The 21,886-nt window shown below is 42.2% G+C and overlaps 1 protein-coding gene across 1 annotated transcript; it reads left to right on the top strand.

Annotated features, from left to right (window-relative positions):
- Positions 1-240: 240 nt before the first annotated feature.
- On the top strand, positions 241-20,171 carry XK (X-linked Kx blood group). The gene is given in 14 exon segments (XM_032680800.1): positions 241-424; positions 426-473; positions 475-494; positions 9,131-9,252; positions 9,255-9,287; positions 9,290-9,391; positions 16,177-16,268; positions 16,271-16,369; positions 16,371-16,437; positions 16,440-16,524; positions 16,526-16,665; positions 16,668-16,759; positions 16,761-16,808; positions 16,810-20,171. Coding segments are annotated over 14 exon segments (1,320 nt in total). The 5' UTR covers positions 241-247; the 3' UTR covers positions 17,005-20,171.
- Positions 20,172-21,886: the final 1,715 nt, after the last annotated feature.

The raw sequence follows: 21,886 nt of genomic DNA, 5'->3' as shown, positions 1-21,886 counted from the left end.
GCCGCCATGAGGGGTGCTTCCCACGCACCGCTGGAGAACCCTTTCTCCCTTTACAGCCCAGCTCGGGCCGAGCCCGGCAGCGCCGGGCGCTGTGGTCGGAGCGGCGGCGGAGGCCGCGGTCCGGCTCTGAGGGCGGCGGTGAGGCGGCGGCGGCTCCCCCTGGCGGGGTCGGCGCCGCACCGCACCCACCGCACCGCGCCTCAGCTGGGCGGGCCGGGCGGGCCGGCCTGGGGCGGCGGCGGCGGCGATGAAATTCCCGGGCTCCGTCCTCGTCTCCCTCGTCCTCTTCTTGTCCGAGACGACGGCCGCGCTGTGCCTGAGCGCGGCGTACCGCGCGGCGGGGGAACCCATGTGGCACTGGCTGACGCTGCTCTGCGCCCTCCTGCCCTGCGTGCTGGTGCAGCTCAGCCTGGTCTTCATCCACCCGCGACGTGACCCGCGACCGCCCGCTGGTGCTGCTGCTGCACCTGCTGCAAGCTCGGGCCGCTCGTCAGGTCGGTGAGTCCGTCCGCCCCTCGGCGGGGCCGGGGCCGAGCGCGGGGGGCGCCCGGAGCCCCCCGGCCTTTGTGGCGGAGCGGGGCGGGCCGCTGCCGCGCTCTGCACCGGCGGGGCGCGGCGTCCTGCCGGTCCTGCCTTTGAACGGCGTCCTTTGGGAATGCCTCAGGTTCTGAGCCTCAGGGAAAAGGGGCTCAGCCCTGCCGGGCCCGCGGGGAGCCGGCAGAGCCCCCGTCCGCGTCCCGCCGCTGCGCTGGTTTTGCATCGCCGTGGGCTCCCTGCGGATGGCTGTGTCTGTTCGCTGCCGGCTCATCCAGAGCGCTTTGCTCGCAGGTGACTTCCAGGAGGGAAAGGGAGGGTTCACTCGGTTGGCGTTTAGGAACACGATAGTGATGCTCTAGTCTAGTGTTCTTTCCAATGTGAACTTCTTGCCCCAAATTGCTTTTGTAGATTTTTTTTTTTATCAACTTCGGTTTAACTTCTCTCTGAAAATGCGCTCAAGTAACAAAAAAAGAAATCCCAGATAGATGAAAAAGCTACAACGGTGGGGCAACTCCCAAGCAAAATGTTTGCTGGGGGCGTTCATTTTAATTTACATTCATATCTTTATTTAAAGAAAGGTGATTAAATGCAGTGCATCTGAAGAAGAGGCTGGGAGAAGCATCAGCAACTTTTGAAATTCCTGGACAGTGTGGGAAAGGAGGATTTGTTCACACTAAGAAGGGTGAACAGTTTGGATGTTACAAAATATCTTACACATCAAAAAACATGACCTCTATAACCACGACTGGTTTTGTTAATATTTTTGGTTTTTTAAGATTTTAAAGATATTTAAGTTATGGCTAAACAGTTAGTTCTTGAAGAGCTCTGATTTCTAAAAGCTGAGAATAAAGTAATTCTACATTCTTGGAAAATAAGAGAGGAACCAAAGAGAAAGAAACTATCAAAATAAAACTATGTTGGTGACTTTTGTCATTCTAAATCAATTTCTTGAGGTCAGATAAGGAAAGAATGTCATGTCAAGCTGGAAGATGTGAATAAACAAATAAAGGATGTAAACAACCAAAAAAAAATTGGAGGACTTTCTTTCTAATTATCTGAAAGAAACAGACTTCCTCTTTGACCTTAACCACCAGGCATGACTTGGCTTTCTCTTTCTTTCTCAATATCAAATTTATCTGTTTACAACACAAGTCTCACATTGTGCAGAGCACACTTTCTGCTCATTGGTGAGCTCCCAGCCACAGTCACTACTGTAAAACTAATGGGCATATGGAAGCCCTCTCCTCTCTTCAAGTGTGTTGCCAGCTCTGCAATTCTGCCTTTCTCAAAGATTTACAAACCTGGCATTTCCAGAAGGTTTGAAGATGTTCTGGAGGTGTTGCAGCATGCCTGTGCCACAGTCCCCACGATATCGTTTGGGCATTACAAAGTGATGTATGTTGACTTCTCTCTAAACCCAGGATAACTGGAACTATAACTACTACTAAAAAGAGGGTAGTATGTTTCATGCTACCTGAGCAACTTATTTCCTGCTAAAGGCTGGAGGGACTCTACAAAACAAAAACTTCATAGAAAATGACCTCTCTTGAGTTTTCAGAAAACGTGTCTATTTGTAGGATGCAGCACAGAAATGTGGGAAGACGAAGTGATCAGTCTGAGGCAGACAGTAAAGGGATTTTGTTTTGGTTTTTTTTTTTCCTCCCTTGCCTTCCTGCAGCTAACATTGCTGTATCTGTCAGAAGAGGAAACTGATTGCTTCCCATAAGTGTAGCTCTGCACTGTATGAGTTTAAGGTTTTCAGCACATGAAATACCTTTACATTTCCCTGCTTTGCACAGGAGGCTTTCTATCCTGTGTGGACTACCATGCACACAAGTGGTAGCTAGAAGGCAAAATATTTTTTGGCTGTATCATCACTGCACTGGGGCTTTAACTTCTGTAAGCTGAAAAGGACCATTGTCCTTGGAGGCATTTGTTCCATCCTTGTAGGCCAAACCGCCTGCTCCTTTACACCAGAGAATCCTGCTGTGCTAGTCATCTGCTTCCCTGGTGTGAAGCTCACTCCATCCTCCCTGCTCAGTCTCTTGTATCTCCCTGGCAACAGCCCAGGGTTGTTTAGGGAGAGCTGGGCCGCATTAGGTCAAATAGGACACAGACAGTAGAGCCTCCTCAGGCTCTGTCTGGCTTGTGGCATCAGAGTGAAGTGGTTAAGAACCTTAGGCTGTGTGAGATGACACTCTGCAAAAGAAGGCTGGCTGCTTTGGCTGACTTAAAAAAGCTAACAGCCACCTTTTAACCATCTTTCTTTGGTTTGGTATGATACAGGATAGTCAGGATTTCTCTGTTCAAACTCAGATACTGGGATATCAGTGCACTGCTTACCAACAACCCATATACGCTTTGTGAGGTTTTCTTCATCATCTTAAAATCAGACTTTTTTCTCCCCTTCCTTTTTCTTTAAAAAAAAAAAAAAAAACCAAAACCAACCTTTAAATTCTGGGGAATGGTTGGGAATATCTGGCAGGGAAGGAGGGTATTGAACTCTGCAAGAGAAATGATCCAGCCTATTTTGAATCATCTGTGTGTTGGGAAGAAAGTACATTCTTTCATAGAACCTTCTTGCATATCACCACCTTCCCCAAACACCCACACTCCACCTGTTCGGGAGACACTTGCTGTCCTGCTGCCGCCACTGGAAGCACTAAAATTGGGTAACATCCCCTTCCTGGAGAGGACTTTTGCTGTACTGTGTTAATGTAGGGGTTTTGTTTGTTGGTTTTTTTTTTTAATTTCTTCTCCCACTCCCTAGGAGCTTCTCTATAAATGTGGGGCAATTTGTAGAGCAAAATTTCTATATCCTTAGTGGCCTGGCTGGGATACTCAGGATGCAGGCATGCCAGAGACTATGCAGAGACTTGGCTGGAACAAAGTGACTGCAGGTTTCTGGGCATCATGAGGGATTCCTGCAGCATTTCAGGTCAGTACCATTCCTTATGAGTGCACCAAATTGTCTGGATGCTTAGGAGACGTATTTGGATTTTTTTTTTAAAGGACATTCTTTTAACCGCATAAAGTAAATTATAACAGAAAAAATTACTTAAAATAGTAGCCAGTGTTAATGAGAAGTTTAATATACTTTTATTGTCCTTAGGGAAGGTCATGATGAGCTTTTTGGTTCATTATTGGCTGCTCCTGAACCAAGGCCTCTCTCTTTATCCCCTGGTCCTTGAATGGCATCTCTATCACCAAGATCATCTTAAGAGTTTAGGTGCTGCTACAATTCCAATAAATAACAACTGGATGTATTTTACTAGTGTACTGCACCACACTTAAGGATTTGTTCAAAGTGCAAATAACTCTTCATAGAATCAGAGAATCATTTACGTTGGCAAAGACCTCTAATCATCAAATCCAACTGATAACCCAGCACCACTGTGTTCACTACTAAACCATGTCCCTAAGTGCCACATCCATGTGCCTTTTTGAACATTCTAATCATGATGATTCCATCACTTCCCTGAGCAGCTTATTCCAATGCTCGACCGCCCTTTAAGTGAAAAGACTTTTACTAATATCCAACCTGAACCTCCCCTGGCACAACTTGGGGCCATTTCCTCTTGTCCTGTCGCTTGTTATCTTGGGAGTGACTGACCCTTACCTGGCCAGCCTCCTTTTGGGTAGTTGCAGAGCAAGAAGGTCCCACCAAGCCTCCTTTTCTCCTTACCCTTCATGAAGGGCACCAGAGAACCCCCTGTTAACTTCCTTACCCTTTTCTGTTTTGCAAGCAACAAACAGATCAGGAGCTGAAGTGCAGATTTCCAACAAACTGGCTTAGACAGTCACACTCCAGAGATGTTCCTGATGTTGTACCTTAAGTCTGCTAGATGCAGTGGTTCCCTACCACCTGAATTACTGAAATGGCATACTCAAAAGAGACTGGTGTGAACTTGGCAGTGCTTCCTTCTGGTACCAACTTCATGGAGAGGAAAGCTTGAGTGACTGCAGGTGTCTTTGAAACTACTGTCCCTAGTGCTCTGTTAGTGAAATGTGAGCCCATGGGCTGTTCCTTGTTAGGAGATGCAATCAGGGAAGGGCTGTCCCCACAGAAGGATGAACTTCTCTTGCAAAAAACATCAGAATCAAATATACACGTCCCTTTTTAGAACACTAATTACTGTTTTCCTTGGGTTATAATGGGACAAGGATGTAAACAATAGAATATTATTTAATGGGCTAGGGCTTTGTTTCTCAAGGCATGAGGAGAACAATTACATGTCTGTGTGTACCTTGTAGACAGCAGCACAGCAGATGCAAGAGGAAGTTTGCATCAAACTACCAGAGGAGCTGCTGTTATGGCCAAAGTTTGATTCTGTGAGCTGTGGGAAGTAAAAAAAACAAAACAAACAACTCACCAAAGAAACCCCCCAAAAAACCTCGTAAAGGCTGAAATTTTGAAAGTCAATCATGTTTTGGATATCTAATTCTGCGGTTTGAAATCTAATGAGCTCTACTGGTTCAATCTCATTGTGCAGAAGAATTGTCTCCCATGGGTAGTCTCTCTTTCCTGGTGACCTGCTTTACAGTTCAAAATAGAACAGGTCTAAAAACTTTCCTTCCTTTTAGTACTTCCATTGGCAGACCTTATCATAGGAGATCCTGCTAGCTCTAAACTTTACAACTGTTGGTGTATCTTCCTCTTTTCCAGATGGGAAGAATATGCCTAAATTGTCTTCAGGCTATTTTTTTTTCCTTTATTCCCAAGAAGATGTGTTAGGTGTCCATCATGGGATGAAAAGAAAGTCAGTGCAGGTAGAAGGTAGAACAGTGAGTGAGGAACAGTCTTTGGCTGATGTAGGTAAGTAAGTCTGCAGGACTGATGAGTCTTTTGCTTGCTTTTCTAAAGAGAAGGAATTACTAAAAATTGAGTCATTAGAGAAATCTGTATGTTTGAAGTGAGCTTGTGTGGATAGGTCTCAAATAGCTGTTTATTCTTGGAGCACTTGGCTGTGGAAAGTTCCCTTTTTCATTGCCTGCTCCCTCTTCACACCACCATTATTTTTTCTGTATTTAAATCCCACGCATCCATGATTAAAAGAGGGAATGAGGTGCTCGCTCTCGGCAAGCTTATAGGGGTGGGATTATTCCTCCTACTTACTGTGTTGAAGGCAAATGTTTGCTGCTGAATCACTTCTTGTGGGCACCATCAGGATCCTTGAAAAAGTATGGCTCTTCTCTCTGCCAAGATGGGGAGAAGGCAGCACCATCCTTTTCTTACCTTTTAACTTTCACCGTAGAAAGTAGATCTGACTTTTTTTCTTCAAAGCAAATTGCAGCTGTCACTGCCTTACATGCAGTGAAAACAACCAGCTGCTCTCCTTCCGCTTTTGGTGCCAAGTGAGGAGCTGTTGAAGGGGCCCTAAATGTCACTGCATTGCAGGAAATGGATTGTGCAGAAGTTGGGATCTCTCACTCCTGTTCCTCTGGAGCAGAGCAGCGATGAGCAACCGGGGCTTCTGGGGAATTCATCATGCTGCAGCAGTTTGTAACTGTGGAGAAGAGTTATCATGAAGCAGTTGCCATCTTGTACTGTGTCTTAGTTGTGCTTCACACTAAAGAAGAACAAGCCAGTTCACTTAAAGATAAGATGCCCAACCCTTCAGCGTGTACTTCACAGGCAAAGTCATAATCTGGCACAGGTGCATGATCTGAATTGATTCTTCATCACAGTTCTGGATCCTTCTCATCTGGATGGTCCTTCAAGTGCCTGTTCCCCTCTTAACTCTCTATTCCTTAAAACTTTTAGATTGGCATTCTTTATTTCTGATGTATCAGCTGGTAGTCTGTTCCTGTTTGAGGCAATTGCTTGGGCAGTGGCACCAGTCAGAGTCCTGACTGCATTTGTATTTTGCTCCAGAAGGCTTGACCTCCAGAAACACTCCCGTGGGCAGGGCCTGGGAGAAAATGGGCATAATTAGTGATGTAGTCTGAGTGCTTGCACATACCAATTTTATTGCTCTGCTGTACTGGTAAAAGTCCCCTTTGGCTCTAAGGTTGCTCATTTCACATTGTGTTTGCTTTTCTCTACTGATATAAAATTTCCAATCGCAAACAATATACTTTTACTTAGTACCCAGCTAATAAATACAAATCAAATGCTTGCCCCAAAATCTAACATTTTGTTTTATAATGTTTGCTATAGTCAGTTGTCTTATAAATCTTCATCTCTTTTTTTATTGTGTATTTTTCAGATGGGTCGCTAAACTATATCTGCTTCTAATCACACACAGCAAGAGTTCAGAAGCTGATGCTGAGATCCCATTTTCCATAATAGCTTCAGACTTGCCCTCAGCTCAGGGTGAATACATGGCTGTGAATACTAAGCAGTACAAAAATGTTCTGGTATCTTTCTTTTGGAATAAAATCAATTTGTTGGCTTCAGAATCTGTGTTGGCTTCATAAACCACAGTGCTTTATTAATTTTTCACACTTTATTTTTGGCTGTGTGGATTCTTTCACATGGAACAAGGCTGGTAAGGAGTAGAAAGATTAATGAGGGGAAAACACAAAGTCATCTCTATGAATGGAGCCTCGAGAGCACCAGGGACTTCCAATAGCTTTAGTGATGATAGCTGAAGCCTTGTGAACCAAAGATAGTACTACACACTCCTAAAATTGCTCTTGAAACAGTTTCAGCAGTAGCAGTTGAAACTTGCTAATGGTCCAGTTAGGAGGAAAAATGAAATATAGTTTATTAGAGGAAAAATGAAATATAGTTTATTAAAATAAAAATCAGCATGCTTATAGTTGAATTTTTGTAAGTGCTACTTTGCAGCTTTCCCCTAAAAGGCTGTGATAGGCTCTGAGTTAGCAAGTGTTTTAAAAGTCAAGTTAAGAAGGAAATGGGAGTTCAATAAAGACTCAGACAAGCATAACTCTGTCATCTTTAGTTGTGAGACACTTTTAAATGGAAGATAAGCCTTATTTGTAGGTTACAAAAACTCACTGGCCATCTGACTTGGTGGAGACTCAGAGATGCTGCATTCCAGCAAGTATTAACTGTAGAGGTGGAGGAGATGAACCCCAGCAGGCACTATGGAATGAAAGAAGACAGCTCAATCCCCACCAGCATGATGCCTGTGCAAGCAGATGCCGTGCATGCCAGGCTGTGGGAAGGGATGTGACCAGAGCTGGTGCCCCGGGGGGCACTGGGGATTTCTCCCCCCAAAACTTCCCTTGGCTGGAATCCAGCCCTCATCAGTGCTGCTGCTCACACTACAGCTGGATTTGGGCTTTTGGGGAGTACTTTTCAGCTTCTGGACTCCTCTAAAAACACAGCCCTGTGTTTTTAGAACCCTAAACAATGTGACAGAAATAAAGTTTTTTTTTCCTCTCCTGTCACCTTCAGCTTATGATTTCACCTGTACCTCTGTTATTCCTTGCTTGTTATTACTTCCCAGACAAGGCTGACTGTTCTCCTTTGTGTTTTGGGTTCTGCTTGATGCCCAAGCCTGCCCTTAACACCTTCATATCTGAATAGTTCTCTTAGAATAGTTTTTCTGAAGTTTTATCCAATTAAAAAACATTGATTGGAAGGAAGTTTCAGAAATTGTCCTTTCCTTTCAGAAATCTGTCTGAGACTAATTCTCAAAGAGCCAGATTTTCCTTGTTGCTACAGCATTAACTGCAGATAACCTTTTCTATTCCCTCCCAAATGTATGGATTATTCTCTGTGCATAGGTGGAGGCAGCAAATAGTACAAGATGTAATTTATGATTAGAAGTGTGTGTGCTGGCACCACTTTGTTCCTTGGAAGTTAGTCTGCAGTAAGTTAGACTACATAAACAAGAGGGTTTGGCTCCCACTGTTTAAAGTATGAAAGAGCTACAGCAACAGGAAACACTGCATCTTATTTAAAAAGCTTTTTGCAAGATGATGTTTAATGTTTCTTTAACAGTGCAATAAACATAAGCAAACTAAGGACTAAAGCTCCTATTTTGTGTCTTTTTAAAAAATGCTGATTTCCAGAGTTGTGAGGCTCAAAACTGCTCCTTCTTGCTGCTCTGGCATGTTATTGGTGTTTTGAACCATTGCTGGGTAAAGCAAGAATTAGAGTCCAGCATTTGAGATGTGCACACCTGCTTGTACCCTGAGCTTCTCTCTTCAGATACTTTGTTTAAGGCAAAGGTATGAAAAGTGTGTTTGTTGCCATGTCCCACTAGCGTGTCACAGATGTATGGATAACAGGAAGATAAAGATGTGAGGATCTGAAGAAACACTTCTGACTTGGGCCCCAGGTTTGCTTATGAACATTGTAGTTAAGGACTTCAGTGGGACTGCAGAGAGCAAAGGTATCTCATAGGAAACAACTAAACCTCTTCCCATGTCTGAGTACTGCAAGCAGCCCAAAGGGCACTGCTGGGTTCTTGCTCTCTAGTTGCATGTAGTTCATGTTTTAAAGAGTGAAATCTGTCATATTCCAAATTCACCAGATGAGAAAACATACAGGCTTTGCTCTATGAACAAATGGCTTAGGACTTAGTATATGATTGCTTAACATACTAAGGATTGGGAAGACCTATGCTTTTCTTTCGTTTTTTTTCCCTGTCACTCTGTTTACCTCATTTGCTTGTAGGTGTGTGGAAGCCTTTTATATTTACTACCATGCTGGCAGGGTTGAAGACCCCTATGTCAGCATCACGAAAAGAGTGGCAGGTGCCCAAGGATGGGTACTCGAAGAAATTGAGAAGGAGGTGGGCCGGCTGAGCGCAAGCTGCGCACGCACAGGTCCGCTTCAGCCGGGCCTCCGTGATCCAGGCGTTCCTCGGCTCCGCGCCCCAGCTCACCCTCCAGCTCTACATCTGTGTCATGCAGCGGGAGATCACGGCTGCCAGAAGTAGGTAGAGCCCTCGTTATCACCCTTTCTGGTATTTTGGTGGGAGGGAGAGGAGGTCAGCAGTCAGGTGTAGCTGCCCTGGACAAGAGCCAAGTGTGTTGCAATGCATTTCGTCTTCCTGACAGATTTTGATGGTGATGTTGCTTCCATGTTTATATCATGTTTAGACTCTGACACTTTCTGTACATACTTGGGTTTGCCATAAAATACTAATTTGATAAAGTGGCTAGAATGGCATGACAGGAGGAAGCTCGAGGAACTGAAGTGTCTTTATGTAGAAGGAAAAAAATATTACCTCTATTCCATTTGGGTTTTGAGCAAACTTCCCGGAAAATTCCTTTGGGTACACCACAAAGCATGTTTTGCCATGCTGCATTAGGGAATATGTACTTTCAAGAATGGAGTTTTAGATGTGAACTGAGGATGTGAGCTGTCTTTACTTGTGCCAGACTCTGATTTTGGAATCAAAAGGCAGAATTCAATAAGCTGGTATGCAGCTGTGGCCATCTCATCTCGTCTCTTAAACAAGCTTAAACCAAGCTGTTAAGCCTTCACCAAGCAGTGCTGCACCACATGGGCTTACCAGGACACATCTGTGGGACTCTGCATCTTGCTCCATGATGAACTCTTGATTTGCTGGCTTGCTGCCAATAAAGAACCTACTCTAGCTGATCATGGAGCTTTTCAGTGTAAGAAAGGACTTTGGACACCTATGAGAATTTGGAGATGGTGTTTCCACTAAAGAAAATGTTGTATCTGTAGGGTCATGAGTGGCCAGGGATCTTTACCAGCATCACAGGGAGGCTGGGGTTAGGGTAACAGGTTAATAATTGAACATAAGGAAAATATTATTGCAATATAGTAGTAAGGGAGTGGAGGAGAGAGGGGGAGGAGAGGGAGAGAAATAAAACCCAAGAAAGACACATGATGGGACAATGCAATTGCTCACTACCCACTGACCAATGCCCAGCAGCAATCAGACCCTCCCAGCCAACTCCTCACAGTTCATAAACTGGGCCTGATGCTCTGTGGTGTGGAATATTCCTTTGGCTAGTTTGGATCAGCTGTCCTTGGCTGTGCTTCCTCACAGCTTCTTATGTACTTCCTCACTGGCAGAGCATGAGAAACTGAAAAGTCCTTGACTTAGAGTAAGCACTGCTCAGCAAACAACTAAAACATCAGTGTGTATCAACATTATTTTCACACTGAATCAAAACTCAGCACTGTACCAGCTACTAAGAAAGAAAATTAACTCTACCCCAGCTGGAACCAGGACATCATAGCAGAAGTTTCTTGAAAGACATTGCTCCTGACAGTTTTGAGTCCTTCACACCTAAGGTAGGTTCTTCAAATAGCCATGGCATTGTGACATGGGATGAGACAAAGCACCTGAATCCTTTGCTGAACAGTGCAATTAGCAAAGTTTCCAGTCACTTTGCTGCAGATGGCATTTAATTGACAAAGGTCACCTTTTTATTGTATTTTTTTTATTACTGATTTTGACCTTACTGGTCATGACAGCCAAGGAGAAGCACTGTGTTTCACATGGTTGAGAGAATTGCATATTAAGAATGATTTGTAACACTCTATTACTTCTGACTTTTCTGTCACTGCTGAGATAAATTGTGAATGACAGACTGATAAACGACCTTGTGGGTGAAATGAAGTTAAACAGAGGTAAGCTGGCTTACCAATGAGTTTGGTGAGCTAACTAGCAAATGCAGCGGTCACCTCATGTCTCCCAGGAGCCATCTCTGTAGCAGGTGTATTCTAAAATACAGAAATGCAGAGAAAAAAAAAGTGTTAGGAACAGTGGCAATGTCTGTTAGAGATCATACATCAGAAAAACAAGAACCGTGACCATATTCCTGTTTTGTATATCTTACCTACTGAAATATTGAAGCTTTCTACAATCTCTTTATCCAGCTTATTTCTGCAGTAGTACCTTTTGTCCACAGTATTATTCAGCCTCCAGAGTAAAGGGAATGATGCACATTTTCATCTTGTTTTCTATGTGTACACAGGATTCTCACATATAAGCATATGACTTTAACCCTTTGATTTTGCTGCACCATCAAAGTATTTAACAGCCAGTCGCTCTTATTCCACACTTCACATGTCTTCAGCTTCCTTATTCTTTAACACTGATCCTTCCATTTTCATCTGTTATAATTATCACTGTCTTGTATTTGATTTCCTCTTTTTTTGTCTTGTCTCCTCATCAGCCTTTTCTTTTCTGGATTCCTACACTATCCTGCCTGTTATTCTGTGTAAATTCTGCTTGTTCAGGAGTAAGGAGATCAACATCACCTCTGAACCTAAAGCTGTTTACCATCATGCTCGTAGCATGGCTTGTCCCTTTCAAATCTCTTTGAAACTCCTTATTACTTCCAGTATTGGATTGAACAGTTCTGAACAGAGTGTGCATCCTTGTCTAGCCCTTTGTCAGCCAGAGCTGTGCTCTGTGTTTCTTGTGTATTTCGTGTCATTCATTAATTCTCTGGAGGTTTTGGGTGGGTCATCACACTTCCAGATTATCAGATCCTTGCCGGTGTTTGGCATTCTCCAAAACTGTCATTTCACTGTCTGCCAAGAATGGAAGATCAAGAGAACTGGAGAGAATTGCAAAAGCAGGACAAAGTCTTTAGGTTAGTAATGAGTGGCTTAAAGCTGCAGTGACTGCAAGAAATAATAGAAATGTTTGCATGTAATGCAACACTGGAAACCAGCATGTAATAGCAAGAACAGTGTGGCAGCAGGACCAGGGAAGTGATTCTTCCCCTGTACTCAGCACTGGTGAAGCCACACCTGGAGTACTGTGTCCGTTCTGGGCCCCTCAGTTCAGGAAGGGCATTGAGGTGCTGGAGCAGGTCCAGGAAGAGCAATAAGGCTGATGAAGGACTCGAGCACAAGTCCTATGAGGAGAGGCTGAGGGAGCTGGGGTTCTTTAGCTTGGAGAAGAGGAGGCTCAGGGGAGACCTCATCACTCTCTACAGCTCCCTGAAAGGAGGTTGGAGCCAGGTGGACATCGGTCTTCTCCCAGGCAACCAGCAGTAGGACAAGAAGGCTCGGTCTTTAGCTCTGCCAGGGGAAGTTTAGGTTGGATATTAGGAAGAAATTTTTTACAGAGAGAGTAATCAGACATTGGAATGGGCTGCCCAGGGAAGTGGTGGATTAACCGTCCCTGGAGGTTTTTAAGATGAGACTGGATGTGGCACTTAGTGCCATGGTCTGTTAACATGGCGTGTTGGATCAAGGGTTGGACTTGATGATCTCAGAGGTCTTTTCCAACCCAATTGTTTCTATGATTCTAATATGAATCCTAGTTCTAAATATTCAGTTCTTTCTTTGGTTACAGCCTGACTGGGAAGAAGTTTCCCAACTTGCTACTGTATAAATGCCCATGAAATGACTTTGTAGTTGGCACTCCCAGAACAGACACCGAGGCTCTTCTGCACATTTGGGCTACACTCTGCACTCAAATGCTTCAGCACCTGTCAGCATTGTCTTTGCCTTAGAGCCAGATAACCTTGCTTTGAAGAGGGTCTGACAACAGGCTCAGGTCCACTTACCCACTGCTGGGCAGCTCTCCAGACCACTGCACTTAGGTAGTACCACCTGGAGGAACATAAGGCCAGGAGGTGCCAAAACAGACCTGAATTATGTTAGTTACAAAACCAGCTCGCTGGAGATGGGGATGTGTGGCTTGCCCCTTATCTCTGACTAAGGGCCAATTCTTGGTGTGCAGTATTGAATGTGGAAGCAATGTTTTTTGTTTTGTAAGTCTAATTTGTGTGCTGTTAACAGCAGGCAAGTTATCTTTTTCAAGCATTGCTTACAATGATAATCTCAAAAGGAGGATTTTCCTACCATTTAAAAATGAATTATTCTCCGGAAAAAGGTTGGATTTCTTTTTTTTGATGAAAATTTTTAGCAGTGACAGCCATCTTCAGTACAGAAAGTTTTTGCTGTAATACTTCTTACAACTTACTAGTGTTTTCAGTGTCACTTTCCTAATGCTCTTGACTGGGTTCTTTAGATGGCCTTACTAGAGATCTTAAGATGTTTCTACAGTTACTTATTCTGAACTCATTAAGCTCTGACCACAGAATATTTTTCTCATTGTTTGAACAACATACTTTGAGTATTAATAGTTGTTTCTAAGTTGAAATTATACGTTATGGCAAAAAAAAAGTTTCTAAGGAAAATATAAGTGCCCTTATTTTTCAAGGGTTCTGATTATCAGTTTAGAAAACTATAATATATAACATATTGTATGTAATATATATATATATATAACTATAGTATATATAACAGATTTCAGTAATCAGTCTTAGTGATTTACACTCATCTAGAGCAGAATTAGCAATTGCTGAAGTGGGAAGGACCAGGTCTTGAAAGTACTTAGGACATAATACCAAAACCCAACAAAATAAAACAGTGCCTGCCTGAATGACTCAGGAGTGTGCACCTCTGATTTGTAAGAAAAGTACAGTCTTTTGGGAGGAGGAAAGAAAGAAAAGAAATGCCACCTTTATAAAGACTGTTAAGGATTTTGGGACTGTTCCAAGAGAAGATGCTTTGCCTTTTAAATTTTCATTTCTTTGCCTGCTCAGGATGAGCAAAAGCAACAGTGTCACTCTCCCACCTGTCCCTTTGTGGTTCCTTCAACCAGCTTTCTCACAGAGTTAAAACTGATGTTTGAACTGAAGGTTTGGTGACATTAATGAGCTTTTGGAAAGGAGCAGGACTGGACTACTGTATTAAACTGCAGCCAGCATGACCTAGTTTTTTATCAGTGGAGAAATGCCTCTTTTGAAGGCTTGAGTTTATAAGATAGTTTGAGATTAATACAGGATTCCTAAAGTGAAATTGTGTAATAACATCAATGTCTCAGCTTATCAAAGCAGAAAGCCAGCAGACTTCCAAGACAGCAGCACTCAGTCCCTGGTGGGTAGGTTTTTGTTTCTTTAACTCCGAGCTTTGTTAGCACTGTAAGTATGTTCTTTCATAGCCCGAAACTACAGGAAAGACTTTGTAACAGAGCTACAGGATATCAAGCAATATTCTTGACTGCAGTCACCTGCTCTTCAGCCAATGTTTTTCCAAGACATAACATTTAAAATTCTCATCTCAGGTACAGTGCTGTAAGAAAGATGTTTAAAACACCTACTAAAAATATAAGAATATATGCACTACCAAACTGGGATGTACCAAAATTACCACATAAAATAGTCAATGCTTTTCAGCTTACTGAGTGCTTTGGAAAATTAGATATAAAGACTTAATTAACGCTTTTCCACATAATTCAGAGGTGTTCGTCAATCAGAATGGGAGAGAGCTTAGCTGAAGTGATAGAGACAATCCTCTTAGAAAGTTATTAGAGATCTTAAATAGTCATGTTTCTTTTCAAAGTCATGCTTAGAAATGAATAACTTTAATTAGGAAAAAACCCATAAACCCCATATAGCTGTAGCAAAGCAGGGAATCCAGTTCGTTTGTAGGATATTGACACACAAATTAATTTAAGGCTGCAGAAAGAACTGGTTGCTAAACATTGCAAAAGTAATTGGCACAATTAAGAATTCCCAATTCTGAGTGTTTTATCTGGTGCAATGTAATGCCCTGACCAGTTGGCTTAGTTAGTTTTGTTGAAACTCTAAAAGAAACAACTGAACCATTTTTACTGTGCTTAACTCATTTGCATGGACAAAATGCCTAAGACTGAAACTAAATGTATAGGTTGGGGGTGGACTAAAATTAGTCCTCTAAGTCACCCATTCTGCGGTGTGGTAAAAATTGTGAATATATTTGCATACTTGTGTATGCAAACGCTAAAAAAAAAAAATGTGGGCAGTTGACACGTCTGTTTATTGTGTGTCCAGTGTCTTGTACATTTTGTACCCACTCAATGTGGCAAGACAAGACACCCTTCTGCGCCCCAGAAGGCTTTTCCCCTATTGCTCTGGGGAAGGCAGCTACACCTGGCCTCTGCCTTCACTCTTTCTTCAGAGTCTAAATGCTGTGATGAAACTTTCCCTTCAGGGATTTCTGGGTAGATACTGAAAGTTGATCTGGACATTTAAATACATTTTTAAAAGGAGTGGTTTTTTACATGCATGATACAGATAGGTGTATAAAGAAAATGGAAATATAGGAAAACACATTGAACACAGGTGAGCAAATATCTCTTACACAGGCAGAGACAGTGCAGATGGTTCTGGGTTTAATTGCTTTGGCTTTCAATTTTGAGCTCTCTCACAGAGCTTTCTTGTGATCTTCAACAATTACTTCGACGCAGAACTTCACCAAGCACCAAGTTATCTGCACATCTGAGTTACTCCAGAGTTTCAGCTTCTGTTTTGCAGTTTTTCATCTATATGGAGAGGAAGTAGCACTCCTGTGCTTGTGAGTGCTGTAAGAGTTTGAGAGCAAGTTGGATACTCTTATGACTGAGCTGTATAATCACCAAGGACAGTATATATAGGAACAGCCCTTGGCAGGGGAAGTGCTCTTTCTAGCTACTTGTAAAGTAACAAACAGGGACCAAAACAGGAGGTAGGTTAGAGTTATGTGGTGGTTTTGGCTGGAGTAGAGTTCATTTTTTCACCACATATCTATTTTATATGTATATAAATATCTGTAAGGAAGCCTTTTGTGGCATACACCCTGCTGGGAATCCCCAGGAAAATCCCAGGTGAAAATGACTGCGTGTGCGCCAGTCTGCTGCAATGTCTGTAACTTCTGCTGAGCCGAAGGTCCTGATTTATGTTTTCTCTTTGTAGGTATTTTTATGCTGCTTTCTCTCCTGTCCATTGTATACGGCGCCTTGCGCTGCAACATCCTGGCCATTAAGATTAAGTACGATGATTACGAGGGTCCGTGTTGAAACCAGCCGCCTACCTCTGCATATTCCTGTGGAGGAGCTTTGAGATTGCCACACGGGTGACGGTGTTGGTCATTTTCAGTTCAGTCCTTTCGAATCTGGATTTTCCCCGTTACGATGGCGAATTTCTTTGGTTTTTACTTCTTCCCGTGGATTCTTTTCGGCGTAGCAGATCCCCATTTCCCGAGAACATAGAGAAGGAATTCAGCAGAGTCGGCACTACCATCGTCTGTGCCTTTCTCACCTTCGTATGCTGGCATTAACATGTTCTGCTGGTCGGCAGTGCAGGTGGAGCTCAATGATCCCGACTTAATTAGCAAATCCCAAAACTGGTACCAAATGACTGTGTACTACACACTGCGGTTCGTGGAGAACGCGTTCCTCCTGCTGTGTGGTACCTTCATAAGACAGATATCTACATGTATGTCTGCACCCCCGCTGTGTTCTTGAGGCTGCTGTTAGGTTACTGCATGGCTATTCTTCTTCATGTTGATGTTCTACCAGTTCTGCCACCCATGCAAAAAGCTTTTGCTCATCCAGCATTACCGAAGCTTTGCTGTCCTGTTTGAAGTTCCTCTTCTTTATGCGCAAGACTCCCAAATCCACTGTACTGAGAGAGGAGGGCAGCAGTGAAAGTCCTGAAAATACTGATGAAGCACAGAGCAGTAGCAAGACAATAGACTCTCAAAAGGGATATCTTCATCAAAGTGCTTCTTCCAATGCCTAATACAACTGGAAGCAAGTAGGTGCCTTTGAAAGATGGCAGGTCACCTGCTGGGAATGCTGCGTATCTTAGACATGTGTCTTGTGGGTGGGGTTTCTTTCTTTCTTGCAGGGGTAGCACTGCATGGTGGCTGACAAGCCTGTCTTTGTGGAGAACAGTGTTCGGGTATTTGTATCTCTGTGTGTTTGTATGTGAAGAGCAATTGTTGTTTGTAGACTTCTATTTCAGAGGGTTTTTGCACATAGGTTTTGTTATCACATGCTTATTTTATATCACATTATAAGAGACGTCCTTCAAAAACTGGCCTGTTGCTCATCTTACTCAGGAAGTCTGAAGATGGAAGGCAATGAATTTTATTTCAGATAGGATGTCCCATGGCACACCTAGTATAGAAACGAACTTAGACCTGGACTTTATGGCGACTGTAGCTGTGGTCTGCTTTGATCAATTGCAGACTATTTTACACTCTAATTAGTGTAACAAGATAATACTTCTCTCTGCAGTATAAGAGTTGGACTTCCACAATGCACTGTAGTCTGGGTTGCCATGAAACAGCCAATTAGCTAGCACTAACACTGAAATGTGACTGTTACTGAGGATGGACAGAGGGGTTATTGACTTTGCACTGTTTCACCTTCATATTTGCTGCTTGTTAGTAAGGTAATGAAATTTAACACATTAATTGTGATGTTCTGGAATACTTGTTTTTCTGACATTATCATTTGTCTAATACTTTTCTGTGTTCTGGTATCAGGGTGGTGTTCACTTTATTTAAATATCTAGAAGATGGGCAGATAGTGTTGTACTTGTCATGTAGGTGCTCTCTGGTGCACATCCCCAGGGAGTGATTCACCCCAATCTTAAAATGCACAGGCGATGCAAATCCTTCTCTGGAGACCTGTTACTCAGTGTTGATCAGATGCCTTGACAACACGTTTGACTTTCCATCTCCCTTTTAGATGGCCAAAGTTAAGAGATGAGCACTACTCTGATTGTCAGGGGTTTTGGAAGTGCACCAATAGGAATCTCAGTGACTTTATCTGGGGAGAGAAGACACTGAGTCCTTCTTTTCGAGGCTGTGATTTGTTATGATTAGTTTAATATCATTAATTCAAGATGCTCTGACTTATTTACCTCAGAAATATCACAGGCTTGAAGACTGAAAGAAAAAATGGAAGTTGTTGACTTTTTCCTCAGCCACAAATACATAACACAAATAAAAGGGTTTCTGTATTTTGCAAGTTGCTGAGAAAGCTTTAGCAGATGAACATCCAGGAATTTAGTGGAAGTGCACAAAACCATCTGTATTTTCAAAAACTAAGTGAAAGCTGTTAGCACTTTGTTTGCTTAGCCACCTTGCATTCCTTTTAGGTGATACACATTGTGGCTGCTGTGGGAACAAATAATCGATGACCCAAAGCATCTCCCAGTGTCCTGAGCTTAGCATCCATTCTGTCATCATGGAGGGTGAAGCTCTTCACTAGAGATGACATTGGCATCATAGTATTAGAAGCACCTCAAATTCAGGTCTGAGGCCATTTATAATGAAATATGTCACCTGCAGTTCTGCAAAGAGCTAAGCTGCTTTTATTTTTTCTTTATTGCACTGTAAATGAATGTCTTTATATTTCAGTTTTGTAATGGAGTTATGTTTTCATTTAGCTTAATATGTATCTGTCTATGTTATGTGCATGTAGGTCTTGTTAAATATTGGTGGGTGGTAATGGGAATTTTTGGCCTGAGCTTGCCATGGGAATGTACCCTCATACCTGGGAAGACACCAAATCCCTCAGTTCTAATTTCTCTCTCTGAGGATCATAAAATAGTGAAGTGACTCCTTGAAGACACTACATGATTTCTCTGTACTTTCATATGTGGAAGTACAGTATAGTTTTCTCTTTTCTACATGCAAAAGAGTATTTCTTTTTGTTGTTGTTTTCAGTAGTGAGTTAAAGGAACAAGAGAGAATATAACCCTTGCTTCCAAACATGCAGAGTTCAGCACACAGTCTCAAATTTTCTGGTGTTCTTAGCCAAAACTGAGTGTCTATCTTTATAGTTGGATACTCTTCAATATCATTAATCAGGGATATATGGTTGTTGCCTATCTACAGATGTACCCAGATCTGAAATATTAGGTCTTTAATGAGAAATAAAAAGTGGCTTCACATGTAGAAGTAGTTCATGTCTAAAGATCTCTCAAATACTTAAAGCAGACTTTGGACACTGTAGGTGATGGTGCAGTTGTGATTCTGCCATTTGGAAAACAGTGAAAGCTTCACAAACTCAGCCAGTGAGATGTTTCTGCTACAGCAAAGTCAAGTATAGGAGAGTTACACAGCCAGGAAGCTGGTATGAATACACAGTGAGTACCATGTAACTCACATAACAATGCTGAAGGCTACTGCATATGCAACATTTTAGAGTGTGTGCCATATTACTTCCTATTTTGTACCAACCTGAAGTGCATGCATAGGAACTGAATATTTAAATCACTGTTTACGAGAGGGAAAAAAAATAAAAATATTTGTATGAGTTATATTACTGTCCTGTGGGTTTTGCCTTAGTTGTGCCAGAGTAACTAAATACAGCTTAAATACTCCACCAGCATGAGGGCCACTGCCTGTGCAGTGTCTCGTGTCACCACAGCCTGGACTGCAGCTTCACCAGCAGCCTTGCTGCTTTGAGATGTTTTATCCCCCTCTGCTACCATTGCTGGTGGAAAGGTATGAGAGGGAGTCATAGAGACAGAAGACACTCTGTTAGACCAGTGTTTTAAAGGACAGGCTATTTCTCTGAAGTACCAGGAGAGGCAGTTTTTCTCAAGATAACAACAGTCTGGAGGGTGTTGTTAGTCAGTCCACCCAGTGGCTGCATGGAGAGGATAATACTGGCTACAAAGTCTGTGTGTGTATGAATGAGTGATCTCTTCATGCAAACCTTTACTGTGGTTTTACTCTCCTCCATGAATATTTGAGGGGTCTGTGTGTTCAATGGAAGGGTTTAGGGCTACTGCTAAAAACTATACTCACTTGAGTAGTCCTGAGTCACACAAAGGATTGCTCAGTAAGGATTGTTCACATGTTATAAGAGTATGCAAGATCGGATACATGGGTTTTCTTTTATACTTGTCAAACAACCGAAATTAAAATGTTTGAAACTATCCCTTAAGTTGTGTGGTATCAGTTTCTTATTCTGCTGCTTTCAGAAATTCAAAGTAAGGTTTACAGAACACACTGTCTTCTGTCACCACACAGCAGCAGGAATGTTTTCAAGCAGATGTGACAGAAGAATAATCTGATTTAGGAGTTCCTTACCTCCAACCTGTGATACTTCCATAGTTGTTTAGAAGGAAATTTTTTACGAGGGGGGCAGTTTAAGAGGCCAGTGTTATATGGAACAAGATCTGTATATATAATATTTTATTGTCAGGATGAGAATATTTTCTGGTTTACATTGGGAATTGGGAAGAATCATACTGTATAAGGAATATTTTAGCTTTTAGTCTGCATACTTGTTTCAGACTCATCTGGATTTACAATGTCCTGTCTCTGACCTAGTTAATAGCCAGCAAAATCCATTCTGAGGACTGTTGTGGAGGAACATGAATGCATAAAAACTTTGCAACACATCAAGTGTTTGTAAATTCGTTATCTATAAAATATACATTTATTTTGTAAATGCAGGTGTAAATAGATACAAGTTGTAATGTGAGTACATCACTTAAATGAGGAGTAGTGAGAAAGGATGTTAGATGTCCTGGTGGTGATGGACACTACTGCTGCATTCCCTATAGCACTAGAAAGTAATTAATCCTTTCTTACAGACATTATTTTAGTCTCAAGGGATGATTTTAAAATTAATATCCACCATATGTATTTTTTGTATTCACATGTAGATTAAAAACTCAATGAAAAATTTTGGATTTAGGCACAACGTGATAACTCTGTTTTCAACATGGTTCCTTAAAGAAAAGTTTATGTGACCACACTGTTTCTCTGTCAGCCCTGTTCTCCCCAATACATATCAAACATCATCATCAAACAACATCAACATAAGACACACTAAAATTACATTTTTCTGAGATCTGATATCTGAGAAAATAAAGAGGTTTGCACAAGCTTTGTGATGACTGTCAACTTCTAGGAGGAAAAGATAAATTGAGGAGGAATTGATAAAATGATCTTATTGATAGGAGAGTTTTCAGCATGACCTTCTCTCTGACAACTTCACAAGCCAAGCAATGAGCACATTCTAGGGGTTATAAACTTGTGTATCACTCCGTGATCCACGTACCAGTTAACTCTTAGCATGAAAGAGGACCAGAAGTGTGGAGAAGAAAAGGTGCAGAGGAAGGAGGACAAGGAGAACATCATAAAGTCATGGGAGGTGATGGGAGTCACTTCAGTTGGAAGGATACAGCATGGACTGTATTGGGCATTATACTTTCTGCACTGGTCCATCAGTTGCAGAACAGGTTAAGTAAGTTTCTAAGCATTCTAATAAAAGACAGGGTTCTGTTAGTCTTGTAAAATGCATGACAACAAATTAATATTTTTAACGAGATTTGGGTTAGTAAACTGTAATCTGATTTTAAAAAATCTAAATTGTTGAGGGGTCTTTAACTCCCCAATAGTTCCTTCATTTTGTCCCATAGCAGCTGAAAATTTCTAGCCCTAAAAACAATAAACCATTTCTGTTACTTTCTACCTGTTTGGAGGGCTTATGTACCAAGAAAATGGGATTCTTGAACTCAGATATTTGCAAGCCAGACATCATAGTGGATATTTAAAATCTTTTATTTTAAAATGGAGTTGCATTGGCTGCCCCTAGTCACTCAGGAATCATCACAGAAACACGAATATACAGTAATTTGGCAGAGGGGT

Source organism: Chiroxiphia lanceolata, chromosome 2, assembly GCF_009829145.1.
Source record: "Chiroxiphia lanceolata isolate bChiLan1 chromosome 2, bChiLan1.pri, whole genome shotgun sequence".
Taxonomy (NCBI): Eukaryota; Metazoa; Chordata; class Aves; order Passeriformes; family Pipridae; genus Chiroxiphia; species Chiroxiphia lanceolata.
Note: the sequence above shows the minus strand (reverse complement) of the source record. Positions and strands in the feature narration are given on the sequence as shown.